Genomic DNA, 16,773 nt, shown 5'->3' with positions numbered 1-16,773 from the left:
CTCACCCTTACTTTACAACAAAAGTTAATAATCATGACAAGAAAAATCTTTGAAAAAGAATTATTTTACTTGAAAATATAAAAATTTACAGCAAAACATTGATGGTAACATTATCAATGGAGCACATGAACAGAGAGTACGACATATTCTGAAAAAATACACCGACAAAAAATGAGTATTAAACTGACTGAAAACGTCACCCCCTGTGGTCATGACAGTAGTTCTCTGTGCTCGGTACAGGTGTGACAGTTCAAATGGAGGCCATCCTTCTGACATGTCTTTTTCTTAATTATTTGTCACACAATGAAATCAGTCTGAGTCTCCATCCTCTGCGCCTACTGCTCCAACAACACCAGCCAGCTCCTCCTCACTGCCTCGCAGACGGTCCCCTGGGCACAAAGGAAGCAAAAGTCACAGTTAGTCTAATTCAATCATTGACAGCGTTTTTTAATCATTGGTAACATTTGGGTGTAGATGCTTTGTGTTGACACTGACTCTTTCTAAAGTGTTACATGTGGACTATAGGCACTTGTTAAGTAAAACCACTGTTCTCCAGCTGTAACAAGCTCTAAATCCTCCTTTCAGAGCAAACTTTGGTCCTTTTTTCAATAATTAAGAGACATGCTAAATTGTCCCTGTGATATTGTAACTGTTTGTGCAACTGGTTGTGCAATTATAACAAACTGATTTATATCAAGTTAGCAGAACATCTTTTCTTGTGATAATGGGATAAAACTCCTGGCCATGTATAAAACAAAGCAATAGGCTGATCACTGGAATAGGCCAGACTGTGCCATGCACTCACCAGTGAGAAAAGTAAAGCATATTTCTATGATTGTTTTGTACTTTCTGCAACCTTTGGGATACCAAGACAACAGAAATTAACATGTGGATCAAGTTAATTATATATGTTTAGGATCTCTAGTGCCAAGTATTAAACATATTCAAATAGTTAAAATAATTTTCATTTGTGAAAATGGGAGCAACGAGGAGTTACTGTCAGGCAGGGAATAATCCAGGGAAAACCTGTACAGCGAAACGTGTTTTGTGTTCTCCTTGAAAGCTCATAGCTATTTTTAGCATGTGATTCACACGTCAGTGCAGGAATCACACCCACGTTGGATGTGATCGGATGGCGTCAAGTCTCAGGGGAGTCTGGAGACCACAAAGCAATTAGCCTAATAATTCACACCGAGCTCAGACTTGCTCATCTCTGAAGTGTTATGAACATTCAGTGATAAAACGTGAAATACTAACGGATGAGCTCAGCGATGGCTCTCTGTGTTCTCCTCTCCAGCTTCTCCAGTTTCTTCGCCACATCGCGCTTCAGATCCCTGGAATTACATAAAGCAACAAAGTCACATAAAAAGATTTCATGCATCATTATAAAGTGAAAAAAATCTTTAAAATAAAACCTCACCAGTCTGGTTTTCTAGGAGCAAGGTTTGCCAGATCCTGAGAGGAACAAAAGAAAAAACAATGAGACAGCTTTCACAAAAACTACACTTCATCTCAATCACATTTAACAGAATGGACTACTCACCACTTCTTCAATAATAGGCTCTGGATTAGCTGCCTCTAACTGGTCCCTTACTTTATCCTCGACTGCAAACAAAGAGAGACACTGTCATTAGTCACTTCTGGTAAAAACAGAATCCAGGTATGATACTGAGATTACCGCAAAACAAGTCACTGTATATCAGAATGAAAAAGAAAGGATTTTTAAGCTTTTTGTCTTTGAAAAGTTCAGACCTGATGCAGGTTTGGCTTTGGGGACCTGCCTCTCCTTAAGCTCTTCATCCTCAGGGGTGTAATTCCTCAACTTGAGCTCTCTGAGGAGAGAAAATAAAGAGCTATGAGACCAGTTTACTGGTATGGTTGATGAGGGAACACAAACCAGTCAAACAGTTAAGCATTTACATAAAGCTCACTTTTTTCTCCACTTCACTCACTTCTCTGACCATCCAGGAGAGGGCAGTGCAGGCAAAGCTATTTCACCAGCCACTGAGCTGCATAAAAGACCATCTGCAAACTCTACACAGCTGCAGATCTGATGTCCAGAGGGGTTTTGGTATAATGTCCCTCTTTATCCCCCACAAACACGTCTGATTAACATGTTCCACCTGCGCCTGGGCACAGACTTACAGCAAACAGCTGAGAAATACTTTCCTTGATGTTAAATTATGCCGTCTTTCATCACATCTCTGCACAGAGGAATTCTTGGCAAGCTTCAGCTGACAACTCTGCAAGATTACACACAGAGTCCAGAGTCCGAGGTAAACTATTGTCTGACCAGGCACGGACCAAGACAGTTATCAGCTGTTGTGAGCTTAACGTGCATTTGCGTTGAAGCTCAAGAGGGTACACCACTGATACATTTATCAGCCCCCCCGCGCCGCCCCGCCAATGGACAGACCCATGCCTTGTATGGGTATGGGTAGGAATGCTGGTCATGTCTGCTGACTGAGGTCCACTCCACATTTATACTTCTCCTGAACCTTAAAAATGTTGCTCTGTCTCATCCTCCAGAAAATTTTCTTATACCACATACTGTCCTAAAAATGTCTGTGATTTTTTTAAATATTCTCTTACATAAAGAATTCTTCACAACTATAGTCACCATCACTAGTTGGCAGATGAAAGAATTGTTAAATTTTTTATTGATTATTGTAGACCTCTGAAATGCCCTTCTTAGGTCATGTCAAGGCTGCAACAAAGCCACCCTCCTCTAGCCATGGCTGTAGTTCAGTGAAGGTTACTGCCATAATGTTGCACACATGTGATGTATAGATTTAAACCACACTTAATTAAGATGGAACAAAGATACAGTTGTATGTAGGCTGTGTCAGCGCAACAGGTAACAAACTTGTGTGTTTAGAAATCAACCAGCAAAAGCCTGGTGATGATATTATTTCAGCTATTGCTCGCCACACAGGAAAACCAACGTGATATCATGGTTTACCCACATACTCTGTGGCCCCATGTTGAGCTATATTAAATTAACTGTGCTCAAAGTTGACATTTTCTTCTTGTTTTGTGCATGGGTAGGTCAGACTTGAAATGTATGACTAAATAAACAAAACCATCAGTTGAGCATGCTATGGCAGCTGCAATGACTGAAACAACCAACTGACATCATTTTAAATGTCTACTTCAGTGCTTCCCAACCTTTCCAACTCAGGGCCCACTTTTAAGTCTCAGACATCTTCACGGCCCACCCCCGACCGGTAAATACATAAAAACATATTATAACTTAAAACCTTTATAGATGAATTATCAATTTAACACAAACATAGTTTAGCCTTATCTAATGACACAAAACAGCAAAACTATAACTTCTGTCCCAAAGAGAGCAGAAAGGTGACTCCTGGTCGAGCGGGAAAAGGAATAGCGATCAGCTGCTGTGCAATATGCGCAAGTTAACTCAGCGTAAGCACTGCACCGATCATCATCACAGACTCCACAAGCTGATCAGGATGAAGTTTAAAGCAAATATAAACCACAGAGTGACAGGGGCACTTCTGCTTGCGCTGACTCTATACACAGAAACGCACATCTGTAAACACTGATGAATGATCAGGGTCAGCGTGGAATTGTTTTTTCTCCAATAACTGTGCGTCTTGTGCGCATCGGAGCGGAACTCTGCTGTGCGTGATGCTGAGAGCTGAGAACTGTGAACGGCAAATACCCACCAGAGCTCTGTCTTTCATTATTTTAGACCATGATATCCAACCATGAGTGTGAGTTTGTTCACATGAGAACACAGAGAAATGATTTGCCTCTGAAAGATAACTGTTTGATTCTGGGCATGGTCAAAAAATGTTTGTAGCATTCTGGAAGTTTTATTTGTATACACAAGCCATGTGCAATTTAATTTACGTCTGAAACATCGGAAAAAGAAAAGATCATAATTCAGAAGGTATGGCGGCTTTTACTTTGTCGTGGCGGTGTGCCACGATCCAGTACATGTAGCGGAAACCCAGCCATAGGATCCGTTCTGAGAGCACTTTTTTAAAAATAAAGATTGAACATGAAGGACTGAACTGAATACAAGAGAAACATGTTGGAGGCTTCACAGTCACTAACTCAGCATCTATAACATGTTGCCACGTTTTTATTTTTACATAGTTACATCCCCATCCCCACAAAAATCAAACTATTTTGGAAAAGCTTTGGAGGCCCACTTGCAGTACCTTTGCGGCCCACCGGGAGGCCGTGGCCCAAAGGTTGGGAATCACTGGTCTATTTTATCTATTTCTAGGATACATCTAGGAAAAAAATCCTCTGAACTTAATAGCACTATGATAACTAAATGTTTTGTTCATTACACCAACTTTAACCCTGCCAGCTGACGTCCGTTCAACAGTCTCAGAAGTTTCCTTATTGTGTTGCCTCATGCAACCAAGTGACAGCAAGCAGTTATGATGTAAAGGAGTGAAGGACCTGTTTACACCAAAAGACAACTAGTAAATAATCTATTTTTATCTTTGAGTTGTTTATCTTTTGTCAAGAAATTGATATTTTTATCTAAGGCTGGTCCTCTAAGGGACAGGTTTTGCAAACCCCAGGATAACCTGTCAATTTACTTTCTTCTGCAGTAATCATGTCATGAGAGAGACGTTAAGGAGTCACAAAAACTGGACTGCACAACAAGTGAGGACTGTAGACATGATGAATTCCAGGATGTCCAATGTTTTTAAATCCCATTTAAAGATCTTTTGTCATCAAACCATATCTGACAGGAAGTGCCGAACAAAATACCAGGAGTCTTCAAAGTCTGACATCACTCTTTTTTTCTTTACCGTCTTTATGTTGTATTCTTCCACAGTGTTTACACATCTTCACTTTGAGTGAACTGCTGCGTCAAAAAATGAGTGATAAATTCACTGCTATCAAGCTACCAGCCAGCAGAGCAAAAACCTCTTCAGACAGCAATCAGCCTCTGATTGTTATTTGATGCTTCCATCCCAACACAAAACCTAAGAAACATACTTTAAACCCATTAATCTGTCTTTCAAGTAGCATAAAAGCACAAGGTAACTATATTTGAGATGGTTAAGAAGTGGAAATACAAACCTAGATGACTGGTCATATGACATAGCCAAAAACAGCCTTTCCTATCTGACATGATGAGTATTTGTTTTAGTGCTCAAATGATCTGACAAGAAGTAACAGGAAAAACTGCATGTCATGTTTGGTGCTATTTATTTTGGACTGGCATTGAGGAATCAGCGATTACACGATGAACTGGAAAACATTCTGTCCAAGTTTCAATGTCCTGATGTTTTAATCTTGAGAATCTTTTATTTGCACAGTAACAACTGGAAGCTGAAAATGTATGTTGTGTTCCTTCATGCCTTGTTTTAGCAATTTGATCACCCATGAAATTTTAATACCGCTCACAAGACACACAACACTCACACTCAACTACAAATGTGTAGCTTGACTTAAAAAACAATAAAAGAAAACTGATAACATACAACACTGACCTTTAGCTATACAGAAAAATGTCTAAAATAGGCCTTTAAACCCTACAGCTATTTCATGCTCATGAGAGAGATCTGTCCTGTTGAACTGGAGGAAAACCAGCGACACTCCCTTAGTGCTGTCAGTTCAAAGTCATTAAATATAAACAATGGAAAAAAGGTCCTGTAGGACAGGAAAGATGGCTGCTCCTTCCTTCTAACACACAAAGTTGGTTGAGCTGCAGGATATTTGAGCAGCCATTAACACAGGGCTGTGATCCAGCTCAGTGTAAACACTCTGAACTGAGACATGCAGAGTGTTACAAGAAGATGGTGTTCAGATAAAAGGGCAGACAATAATAACTCTGATATTGGGATGATGTACTTCCGGATCAGTTTCAGGTGTGTTTAGTTCAAAAGTTTCAGTTAACGTTGAAGGAACAGTGAGCAACTGCTTAAGGAATAACTATCAGCTCTTTATGTGTGTGCTGTGGTGAACCAACCTGTGTCTCTCAGAATTTGTCTCCTCAAGTGTGGCCTTTTTCTTTTCTGGCTCTTCATCCTCCTCTCGACCCTGTTGGTGTATAATTTAATAATTTTAATCAACCAAACTGTATTCTTGAAAAAAAAAAAAAACACTCCAGGAGTCAACACTGTAGTCTGCTGATGACACTAGATCTTTGTTATTGACACATTTGCATAAACATTACATTCTATTGTACCAAAGGAAGTTGCATTTAGAGCTTTATTATCTCCAACATTCTTGTGTAGGTGATGAACTAAGGGGGAAAAAGGTGATAAACAGGATTCACTGTAACAACAAAAGTGCCATTCACTGCCTAAAACCAGAGCATTTCAAACTTCAGCCTACAATGAACCATCCACATTTCAGCATCAGAGCAAATTATGAAACAAGTTTGCACAAATTCTAAAAAAGATCATATTGACCCCAAGAGAAAAGCGGCAACAATGGATATTCAACCCCTCCCATCTTGCATTTTCCTGAAGAGGTTTCCTGTCCACCTGCTGGAACAATTCAGGGGACTGACTCACACTCAAAGTACGCTACCAAAGGAAAACAACCAGGGCTTCAGGAATGTCAACAGTCGTTTATCAAAAAATGTTAGCAAAGCCAGTATGTCTGTGTTCAACACCAGCTTAGCCAAACAAAGTATGGAGTTAGCACCAGAACAGTGGCCTGCACATTGAAGGAAGATTTCAAATCAGACAAGAGGAGAATGGCTGTTTAAGTTGTTCATTTTTAAAAGACAAAGAGAAGATCGACTGAGGACTCTGCTGCAAAACCTGCTCTCACCACAGTAGAGTTTAAGAGCCAAGACAAAAACAGTGTTACAGTGACCAGTGTTGTCTTCAATGGGTGGATGCCCATAACTAGAGGTCGGCCAATGGAGGTTTCAAATTATTATTATTATTTCATGTTTCAGAAGCAATATTAAATGGCAATATGGTGTAGATTATCACAGCATGTAAATTAAGTCATTTAGATGGAGAAGAGGAGGCATCAGCATTGCTCAAAAACAGAAAGACTGACCAGGCAGCAGGGTGAGACTGCAGACATTATTTGCTTTTTGTTAAGTTGGAACAGTGAGCTGATACCAGTTATTTCAAAATGAAATTACTTGCTCTGATTAATTGGCTAGACAGATTAATCAATCTATCTCTAGTGAATTTATTTGGAGTGTTAGTGAATTGTACATTGCTAAACCTCAATAAACAGAACCATTCTCGTAGTAACTGATGAGAGAAATATGTCAAACTCTATATGTCTCGTTTGTATAATGAGTATGAAGGTTTAAAGATATCGATTTTTGCATCTTCCTTCTTGAAAGCAATTTTTTTCTGTTTTGGGATATTGTCTTACTTTTATCAACTCTTCTTTCAAAGCAACAAAAATCTGCTTTGATTCTTTTTCCACTGAGGACAAAGGTGGAATTCAGCGTGACAAGTTCTCGAATGTGTGGTTCAGGAGGGTCTCTACTTCTATCCTTGAACTCACCTTGAAGCTTTCATGTGTTTTAATAAGACACCAGTGATTTTAACTTGGGTAAACTTTCAGAACAGATTTGGACAAAATTGTAATAATTTCATGTCTTGCTTTCTTGAAAAAAGCTGATCTAATGTGGGTAAAACCCTTTCTGTCTCCCAAGTATTTTAGACAGTTAAAAAGTTGAAATATGCATCCCTTGATGGTTAGTTGTATGCAGCAATCAACAAAGGGAGCCTACAAACCTAACATGTGAAAACAAAAACTTGAAAAACAGCTTTCATATTCTTTTCAAATGCTGGGATTAATTATAATCCCTCAAAATCACAGGATTTTACGAATATTTTAACAAATTCCCTAATTCCCCAAAATGAAAATCATTTCTGTGTTTCACGATATTCTGGCACTTATATAAGCAGAGGTTGCCCTACATATGTGGTGTTTCTGAGATAAGCTGTGCTTTCATCATTAAATGCTGTGCAAGGGCCCAAATTTTCCAAATAATGCCCTTCACCTGACTGCGAAAACTGACTGCGAACCAAATGTTTTCAACACAGTAACATAAAGTTACGGTTTTAGCTTCGATTATACCAAGCGGTCTTTGAAGATATGTCAGTTTCATCACTAGATATAAGCTATCAGCAAACCATCATTTTACACACAACATAACTGTTGGGCTAAATGAATTTGGTAACTTACTGTACATACAAATATAATAAACATATAATATAAAGCGTACAATATGTAACGTAAATAATGTCAGTGGTTTCAAAACACTTCATTGGAATCTCATGGAAATATTTACAGGAATGAAGTTTATTCATTTGTTTGTCGCTACAATGGACCTTTAGCTGTTAGCATTTGTAGTAGGCTCCTCAGGTGAACCAAATCATCTGGGGGTTTAAAAGTTCAGTAGGAAAATAAATCTCGATCTTGACTTGGTCTCACCTCACATGAAAACAATGCACAAAACAGCAGGAAAAAAAGCGAAGCCACAACCCACTGTTATGATTGATAATCTAACCCCAGCAACATGCTAACGTTAGCCATAAGCTAAGCCCGCTAACGCTACTTCACACACAAACAGCGCATCTCATGTTGATTATGTTTCATTAACTTGAAACCAAACATTATCAGGCATGTCACTCACATGAAGCTGTTTCTCTCTTAATGCCTTTAGTCTCTCTTTTCTCTTTAGGGCCTGCTCCTGTAGTGACCCAACATGCTTCTCCATGTTTACATCTACACGCCGTTCAATTCAATCTCGCATCCGTTGACCGTCCTGAATGAGGATGTAAAATCGATCGTCGAGCACATCGATCATGTGCCACTTTCTCGAACAGGTGATAAAATGTTTTGTAGATTTTTTGTGAAATACTTGCAGGTTTTTAATTATTTGAATTATGATTATTATAAATCCAATCCTTCTTTAGATAATAGGATTTTTCAATTTCTGAGCAGAGACAACTTTAGATTGGCCTGGATATAGGCTTACAATATCTGGGGAATTATGAATTTACTTTACCTGGAGGCTGTTTTTCTTACAGACTAGTTTATTTGTTTAGCCTGTTCAAACCTACTTATGGTCTACTGACATACCTTTAAATTATAGGAAATATGTACAGACTGGCACACTGCCCATCTCTTGATAGTCCCACTGTCAAGTCCTGATTAGAAATGTAGGCCATCACCATGGTAATACAGCTGCCTCGAGCTTCCCTGTGTCCGTAATGACATATTTAAATGTTTGGCAACACAAACCATGTTTTGTTGAAGATACTCACAAGGTCAAAGACCACAACTCTCTTGAAAACAAAAAAGTAAAGAGATGAATAGCCCATTTCTTTTACCTTTAACTAGTCCATAGAGAGATGACAGATGACATACATAACCTTCAAAGCAAAAATGAAAATATGTACAAAGTTTTGACCCTTCAGTACAGTGAATACAATACTTGTCTTGAGAAAAGGTTTCTCTTCTTTTTCTCCTTTGGTAAAGTTTTGAGCAGATGACACTTAGCGCGTGTTTTGCATTCAGAGAACATTTGCTGAAAGAGCTGGTCTCTCTCAATACAGCTGTACTTGTTTTGATACACATTAAATTAATACAAAGGAACCATTAAAATACTTCAGACAAATGTCCCAAATGTATACAATGGTTGTTCTCTTCAGCTCAGATGCTGTTTACATGCTTCATTTAAAAATGTATTGGCTTATTAAAACATTATTGGCTGAAATTGTGTATGAGTTTGGGGTGTCTTGTTCTCCTTTTAACGGTGTATCTGATTTTAATCCGTGTACATTTACACTAGTCATAGTGTCGAATCAAACAACAACATCAGCCCCATTTGCAATACCCAAACAGTTCTTTCAAATTAACAGTTTTTCTGTGAGGGAGAATGAGACCATTGATCATTTTAATTTGATGTTTTTCCATTCAGCTATACTGGATTTTATGGCTTGGTGTTACTTCTCTCCTTCATATTGGTGCTTTATTGTTCAAGCACAAACCATGAGGGGTCCAATCTTTGTAACAAATACACATAAATCATGGCCTCCAGCAGCTGTAAGCCTTTGAGATATTATCAAGAGAAATGCCAGTCACACTAATCACAAAAATGAGCAAGACCCTGACATGAAGCAGCTTGTTCCACTTGAAGAAATGAGGTTGCCTGGATTGCAGGACAGAATCTTGACCCACCCTACCCTATTAGCAATGATGAGGGTCCAGTGACTCCTTGGGCTGTTCTCACATTGGTCCCAAGTAACTTATCATGCCTATAACAGAAAAAATATCACATACTGTAGAATGTGGTAGGCTCCTTTTTACAGACTGATTTGATATGACATAGGTGATCTGATTATTACAGGTGTTGCTTTTGTTGTGAAGAATTGATAACTGCTGTTGTGGGGTTTTGACCCAAATAAGAATCCCAATGGTAATAAAAGGCAATAAATAATAAAAATAAAATAAAATAAAAGACAATCCTGTAAGGAAAACTCCAGTTTGAGTTGAACCTATGTGGACAAAGTTGCTGTGTTATCTCTTATTTTACATGGCTAAGAAGTATTTTTGACAAAAAAAAAAAAAAAAAAAAAAAAAAAAAAAAACACCAAAAATCCTCCTAGCAGCCAGACAGATCACTCATTGATGATCATTGCAGTGGAAAAGTAAAAAAAAAAAAAAAAAAAAAAAAAAAAAGGCCATTCCAGCATCTTGTAATAAGTAGCTGTGCCCCTCAGCAGTAGATCAGATATTAAAATGTCATGGTAGAAATATCCTGTCTTGTCAATGATAGTCTTGTTAGCCTTTAAAGGTCACACAGAGGTATCAGAACTAACTCCACTATGTTGTATAACTGAATAAAAACTCTCTTTAGATTCTGAGTCACATATGTATCTGTCATTTTATTGGAACTGATTGTAACTCGCTTGCAGTTCAGCTACAGCTGAATGTGTTCAGTGGCGAGCTTTATCCCAATATTTTTTTTAGATAAAGCCCCTTTAACCTTACCTTCGTGGACCAGTCCGGCTTAAGATGAGCTCTTCTTTCTTAGTTGTGCTGATCTGTGTGTTTATGTGTGTGTATCTTTAAGAATAGCAGCCTACTCAGGAGCATGATCTACAATCAACTCCTAACTGTTTCTTGATTTGTTAGCACAGTCAGACACCAGTTGACGATCATTTGCGCACACAGGGATGTACACCTCCACCTTGTGACCGTGAGCAGCGCAGTCACTTCTTTCTGAGCGGATGGCATGTGTCGCTTCCGTGGGAACTCTCTCCAATAGGAATCATACTGCTTCAAGCTCGCTGTAGACGCGGACATGGGTGTTTCTCCAGACATGCATCTCCACAAATTTCTGTTCCTGGTTTTACTATTCCGACTGTGATCGCACCGGAATGTTTGGCTTTTCCAAGCCTCTCTGATAACTTTGCGTGTGGCGACAGACAGCACTTTATGTGTGGATTATTTGCAGGAATGGTTCACTGGAGCGTGCCGCGTCCTGCTTCCTTGAGGAAACAACTTCAAACAGCCCTGGCTTTCACGTTAACTAGTTTCTATTAAAAAAAAGGGAGAAAATGAGCAACCACAAGAGTGGCGGGGTGGCATCGAAGGAGAGGCTGTACGAGCTGTGGATGTTGTATTACACAAAGGTGAGTGCAAGTGCGGAAGAGCTGACGGTGACACCTGTTGTTGCAGCAGGTTCTCTGCTCTAAGTTTATAACATGGTCTGATAACCTCAACTCGAGGGTCTGGGTGGTCAGTACGATAGCTTGTGTCGTATTTTGGAAACGTTAACTTGTAGGAAGCGGTTATTTTAGTCCGCTTGTGCACGAGCTGTTTATTTACCTTACAGCAGAGGCTACCATGCGCGTGCTAAGAGCAGGATATCATGTCCTTTTACGTGAATGTGTCTCTCCGTGGTTTTAATTGTTGAATGTCGTTAGTAATGGCTGTGTATGAAGGATAGCAAACCACTTACTGAAGTGTGTTTGATACTGTACCTGCAATACAGGTACTGCTTAGTCTACTTCCTGTTCCTGTTCCTGTCTCTCGTCCTTATTCACATGCAGAATTCAAACCATAATATTCTATTCTCTCACTGAAAACCTTAAACCTTTTTTATTTTCAGCACCATTCTTTGAAGCTGAAAAAAATAACATGGTTATTGAAAAAGAAAAATAATGTCCGAATTTCTCTTTACTGTTTGCCCAAACTCAGTAAGCATATGTGCTAATCTGATTAGAAAATAGTTTTGTTTGGTATTTTAGTCTCAAATGTTGCCCCCCCTTCCTCCACCCAGTGGGTGTGACTGCAGCTCATACATTTATATAAAGGTGCTATATCCTGGTAATAAATGTTAATAGCACAGCATATTAATACTAAGTTATTGCACAATCCTTTTTGCAGTGTCTCCTTTGGGGGAATAGAAAAAGATGGCTGTGAATAAATTATTACTATTTAGTGTCTATGCAATCTGCTTCCATGCCTGAGGTTAAAGAAAACAAGATGTGACTCTTTTCAAGTTTGCATGCACTGTGTACGTTCACTTTGGAGCATGGAGACGCCTTCCAAAGTCTGAAATGAGCTGGTTTGTTCGGGATAAGGTTACTAGGGCCTATTTTAATACAAATCTGTATCGATTATTGTTTGAATTTAGGACCTAGCTTAATCCTTTTTGGGACACTTGCCAAAAGCTTTAAGTAGAGAAAAGGTGAATGCTAGAGCACCTGCATGAATGCCCTTGTGCATTAGGGACACAAGTAAAAAATAGGTGTATTCCATCTTATGATGTTCACTATCCATGGAGTCACTGTGGTCCATGATTAAAGTTTCAAATCAGTTTTGTTACATTTTCCCAGAGCTGTTAATGATCGTCATAGATAGATTTGACCCTCCCGGTTAAACCACACGCTTAAGGAAAAAATTAAACAAGTTGTATCCACTACACAAAGGAGCCACTGGTGTGTGTGCTGCTTGGGGCCAACTGACAGCTGTCACGCATCTCCACGTGTAAAACTGCTTCGTATTTAATCTGCCCCCTGGCTCTCTTTTTGTTCCCTCCTTTGCCCTACAATCCAAAGGAACAAACTTTACATCTCTACACGTTTCCCAGCAAAGACCTGGATAGAGATTACTATGTTTTCTTGAAAGTAGAATTTGTCTGTGTGCAAATGACCTGCCCAAAGCCGTGTTGAAGGATTGGTTGAAGAAAGGGACTTAAATAAGCCTTGTATTAAACGTCACCACCTTATGTGACTCAGAGGAGCACAATAGGCTGCAGAAAGGCAGCAGAACCACTTCAGTGAACAATAACCTGCCTCTCCTGTACACACCAACATGCCACTGTGTGTGCTGTTTTTGTTGTCTGCCTGTTAGTCAAGTTGACACAGACAATATTCTTTTCCAAAAGCTTAAACCTATCTGGTCACAGGTGTCTGATCTGCAATAGGCCAAGTTTTTGTACTCAAAGAGTCAAACAGGAGCAGAGAGACCTGAGCTTTGTTTAATAGGCTTTCTGTTTGTCCTGTAAACAAGCTTTTACTTACTAGTGGCAGCGGCCTGACTCCTTCTGTTTGACTCACGACTAACACACCCAGGCAGCTGTCTTCTCAGCACATCTGAGTGTAAGTCTGTAAATATTTCAGTATGGAGTGTCTCTGCTGATCACAGTTTATCAGCAGTCATTTTGTATAATGTAGCAGACTTTTCTGAAGGCGTTTCTGCCACTGTGTGCAAGAAAATTCTGACAGTGTCAAAGCAAAAGTAGATGTACATGACAGTTTATAGCATTTTATGATGAAGTATTGAGGAACCCTAACAATTAAACCAACATGTTCTCACTACATAAGAAATCTTAGCCATCGTTCTTGCAGCAAGAAGGCAAAACTTGCTCAGGCTTGTCGGTGATAAAGGAGCTCAGCTTCCTTCGATTGTGCAAGAAATCACACGCCCCGTGCAAGATTTTGAGATCAGCTGAGGGTTCAGGACTGTTGTGTGATGTAGAAAAGCTATTGTCATAGAGAAACAAGATATTTACTGTTCCAATTATCAAAAAACAGGCAGGCAAGGAAAGAACAATGAAATGTTTTCAATTTTGTATTACAGACCAGAGTTCAACTATTTGCTGTAATCAAGACAACTGAATTTGTCTTCCTTATAACTCAATGGATGTGCATTTCATCATATTTATCTGTAAGCCACTTTTTTAAAAAGATGAACATCTAATGTTTATTTGCTAAATACTCCACCAGACTTTGTAGCTTTAATTATTTTAGTACAAGTTACACCAAGTGTTGCTCAATGCAGAGTAAAATTCAACATGCCCGCCTCTTTTATCTGCTGAAGTTAAAATCTATCTCTCTGCCTCTGTATCTCACATCTGAGAAATTTTGTCAGACCATCAGAAAAAGCTCAGGTTTGACAGATATGGACACACACAGAAGAGTCTGATGCAATCACTGAAAGAGTAACACGTCCCCTCTCATCTTGCTGATCGTTTTTCAGGCTTCCACTCCTAAAGTCATAGTAGACACAATTGGACTCTGCTTTGATGACAGTTTCATTTCTCACTTTGGTTTGGTTCTATGACATGCACATAGCTACAGCTTTTCTGAGTTGTCACATAGAGGGTTAATGGAGCACATACTGGTTATTAATAGATCTGTGTTATAAACATGGACCCAGTGGATGGCAAGTGATTATAATGAATCTTGAGAGCTAAAATTCTGCGTTATGTATCAAATTGCTCAATATCCATTCACTAAGATGCTGCCTATCAGTTAATATATTTTTTAATTAGTCATTAATTTTAAAGTGAAGTGAATTTAAATTTAATCAGTGATTTATAAATGTAATTTACTTTGTGGGACTGACTAATGAATCCAGCAGTTAGTGGCTGTGCAAAAATGAAGTGTCTAGTATGGTTTATTTGTTAAACAGGATGGTAATAGTTTTTTATTTTTATTTTTGTTTCTGCAAAAGCATCATGCATCATCATGAAACATCCCTGCTGACTGACGCATCATTTGAAGTCAGTTTTTAGACAAATTGAGAGATTTGGCTTCTTGTGATTATACATATGATTTTGAACGGATACTTGTTTAGAGTTAAATGGAAATATAAAGTGGTTTTAAGATAGCAACTTTGGGGGCTTTTCTCAATTTTTCTGTAGGCGTGATTAACCTTAGAGATAAAGTCAGAAAGCATCAGTCTGCATGGAGAATGTGAGAACAACACAGCATCAGGTAGGCTGTTGTAACACATATCTTTTAGCAGTGGCCAACAGTCAACTAAGTACTTTCGTACATTTTTTATGGATCTTCACTTTACTTGAGTGCTATTTTCTGGTGCTTGCACTGAAATCGGCTACTGTTTTTGTATAGGGCTGTACCTGTATGTCTGCGTCTCCATAACTGAATGTGGGGCAAATTCAGAGCAACTCATTTAGTAATTCAAGCAGTTTATTCAGTAGTGTTACTGATGAGTACATTAGCAAACGGAGACCTAAGCATTTGTCATAGCATGATCTCAAGTCCATGTTTGAGATTTTTGAAAGCTAGTTTTAAATGTTCACTCTTACTACACATAAACTTCGCCACAGCCTATAAAAATCCATCGGCAAACCTGGATATGAAGCTTAGCATTTGTTTTAGTACAGATGGACATTTTAAACAGTTGTCCGTGCTTGTAGCAGCTTAGTTGCTGTTCCCATTCTATCGCTATTTGTTCCTGTTTATTGTTCCTGTTATCTTGAAACTGCACATCATAAAAATCTTTAGCATGTGACTTTAAAAAAATGTAAACAAAGTAAATAAACATAATGGAGCAGAATGAACACCCATGTATTTTTGACTACATTCATGCAGCATGAAAATACAGCAATGTAGTAACAGTAAGTACTCCAGTATTGATGCAGGTTGGCAACTTTTCCTTCTATTGGAGTATAGTTTGACTTGACAATGTTGTGTACTTTGTTCGTTGCTGTCTTTTAGACTCCACAATCCAGGATGAAAATAAATATTATCCTTCCTTGTTGCTTTACAGCATGTGTGCAGTGATCTGTCAGGCTGGCAGGGAAATAAACTGTGATTATCCTGTGATCATTAGCTAGAGAGACTGTTGGAGCGACTAATTAAAGCCTGAAGAGGAAGAAATTGACCACAGTGACAACCCTACTCCCAGCCACCCACACAGCTGTGAAACCACCTCTTCTGCTTGCCCTAAAGACAGAACAAGTGGCATTCAGCGCCTTTTGTCCCCATGCCATCAATCATTGTTGTTTATGCGTCTCAATTACTGATTAAGCTATGATTCGCACGATTTATAATCTGCACTGAGAGATGAAACAACAACAACATCATCCCTGCAGCTCACTGCGACTCTCCTATGAGCCTTGTGATTGAATTCCCTGGTGCCCCTCCATCTCCCCTGTTTACCAACAAAAGGGCCAACCAGGAAAAATCAAAGTGCTCTTTGCTTTCACTTGTGCAGGAAGCCGGAGCAAAGCAGAATGCCAAGCAGCAGAGAGCGGCACAGCTGCCTGGCCATGTGCAAAGAGGACAGAGATAAATGACATGGCTCATGCAGATCAGCATTTCATGGTTGGTTTGTGACATCTGTTCTAATCCAGTGTCATCTAGCCCCTTAGACTTTCCTTTGAAGAAATCCTTGAGTGATGCTGAAGGAATGAGGCTGACCAAACAATGTGTGTGACAGATGATTTATACTTTAGTGAATGATATTTTTAGGAAATGTCAATGTAAAGCTTCACCAGGTGTCTGAACACAATTCTGCAGA

General features: G+C 39.0%; 2 protein-coding genes across 3 annotated transcripts in view; one reads left to right on the top strand and one right to left on the bottom strand.

The window, feature by feature from the left end:
* Positions 1-46: 46 nt before the first annotated feature.
* On the bottom strand, positions 47-8,787 carry ccdc12 (coiled-coil domain containing 12). Its single transcript, XM_074683506.1, has 7 exons — positions 8,621-8,787; positions 5,969-6,039; positions 1,753-1,832; positions 1,544-1,605; positions 1,421-1,455; positions 1,258-1,334; positions 47-389 (listed from the first exon to the last, which is right to left on the bottom strand). The coding sequence occupies exons 1-7, from the start codon at positions 8,702-8,704 to the stop codon at positions 310-312; spliced, it is 489 nt and encodes a 162-aa protein (XP_074539607.1). The 5' UTR covers positions 8,705-8,787; the 3' UTR covers positions 47-309.
* Positions 8,788-11,150: 2,363 nt separating this feature from the next.
* Positions 11,151-16,773, top strand: part of nbeal2 (neurobeachin-like 2) — a 34,680-nt gene continuing 29,057 nt past the window's right edge. For both annotated transcript variants that reach the window (XM_074683500.1, XM_074683499.1), the window contains exon 1: positions 11,151-11,627. In XM_074683500.1, the coding sequence (XP_074539601.1) occupies positions 11,553-11,627 (75 nt within the window). In that variant the 5' untranslated portion in view covers positions 11,151-11,552. The remainder of the gene's footprint in view (positions 11,628-16,773) is intronic.

Source organism: Halichoeres trimaculatus, unplaced genomic scaffold (genome assembly GCF_033239565.1).
Source record: "Halichoeres trimaculatus isolate MK-OKI-2021-1 unplaced genomic scaffold, fHalTri1.1 fHalTri1_scaffold_12, whole genome shotgun sequence".
NCBI lineage: Eukaryota > Metazoa > Chordata > Actinopteri > Labriformes > Labridae > Halichoeres > Halichoeres trimaculatus.
This window is presented reverse-complemented; position numbering and strand designations above follow the sequence as displayed.

Bases quoted from the DNA above. Each gene is read 5' to 3' on its own strand.
- ccdc12 (XM_074683506.1), bottom strand. From the start codon at position 8,704: ATGGAGAAGCATGTTGGGTCACTACAGGAGCAGGCCCTAAAGAGAAAA. The intron at 1,456-1,543 runs GTGAGTAGTCCA...TGTTCCTCTCAG, and splicing joins AGCCTATTATTGAAGAAGTG to GATCTGGCAAACCTTGCTCC. The intron at 1,335-1,420 runs GTGAGGTTTTAT...ATGTAATTCCAG, and splicing joins GCTCCTAGAAAACCAGACTG to GGATCTGAAGCGCGATGTGG.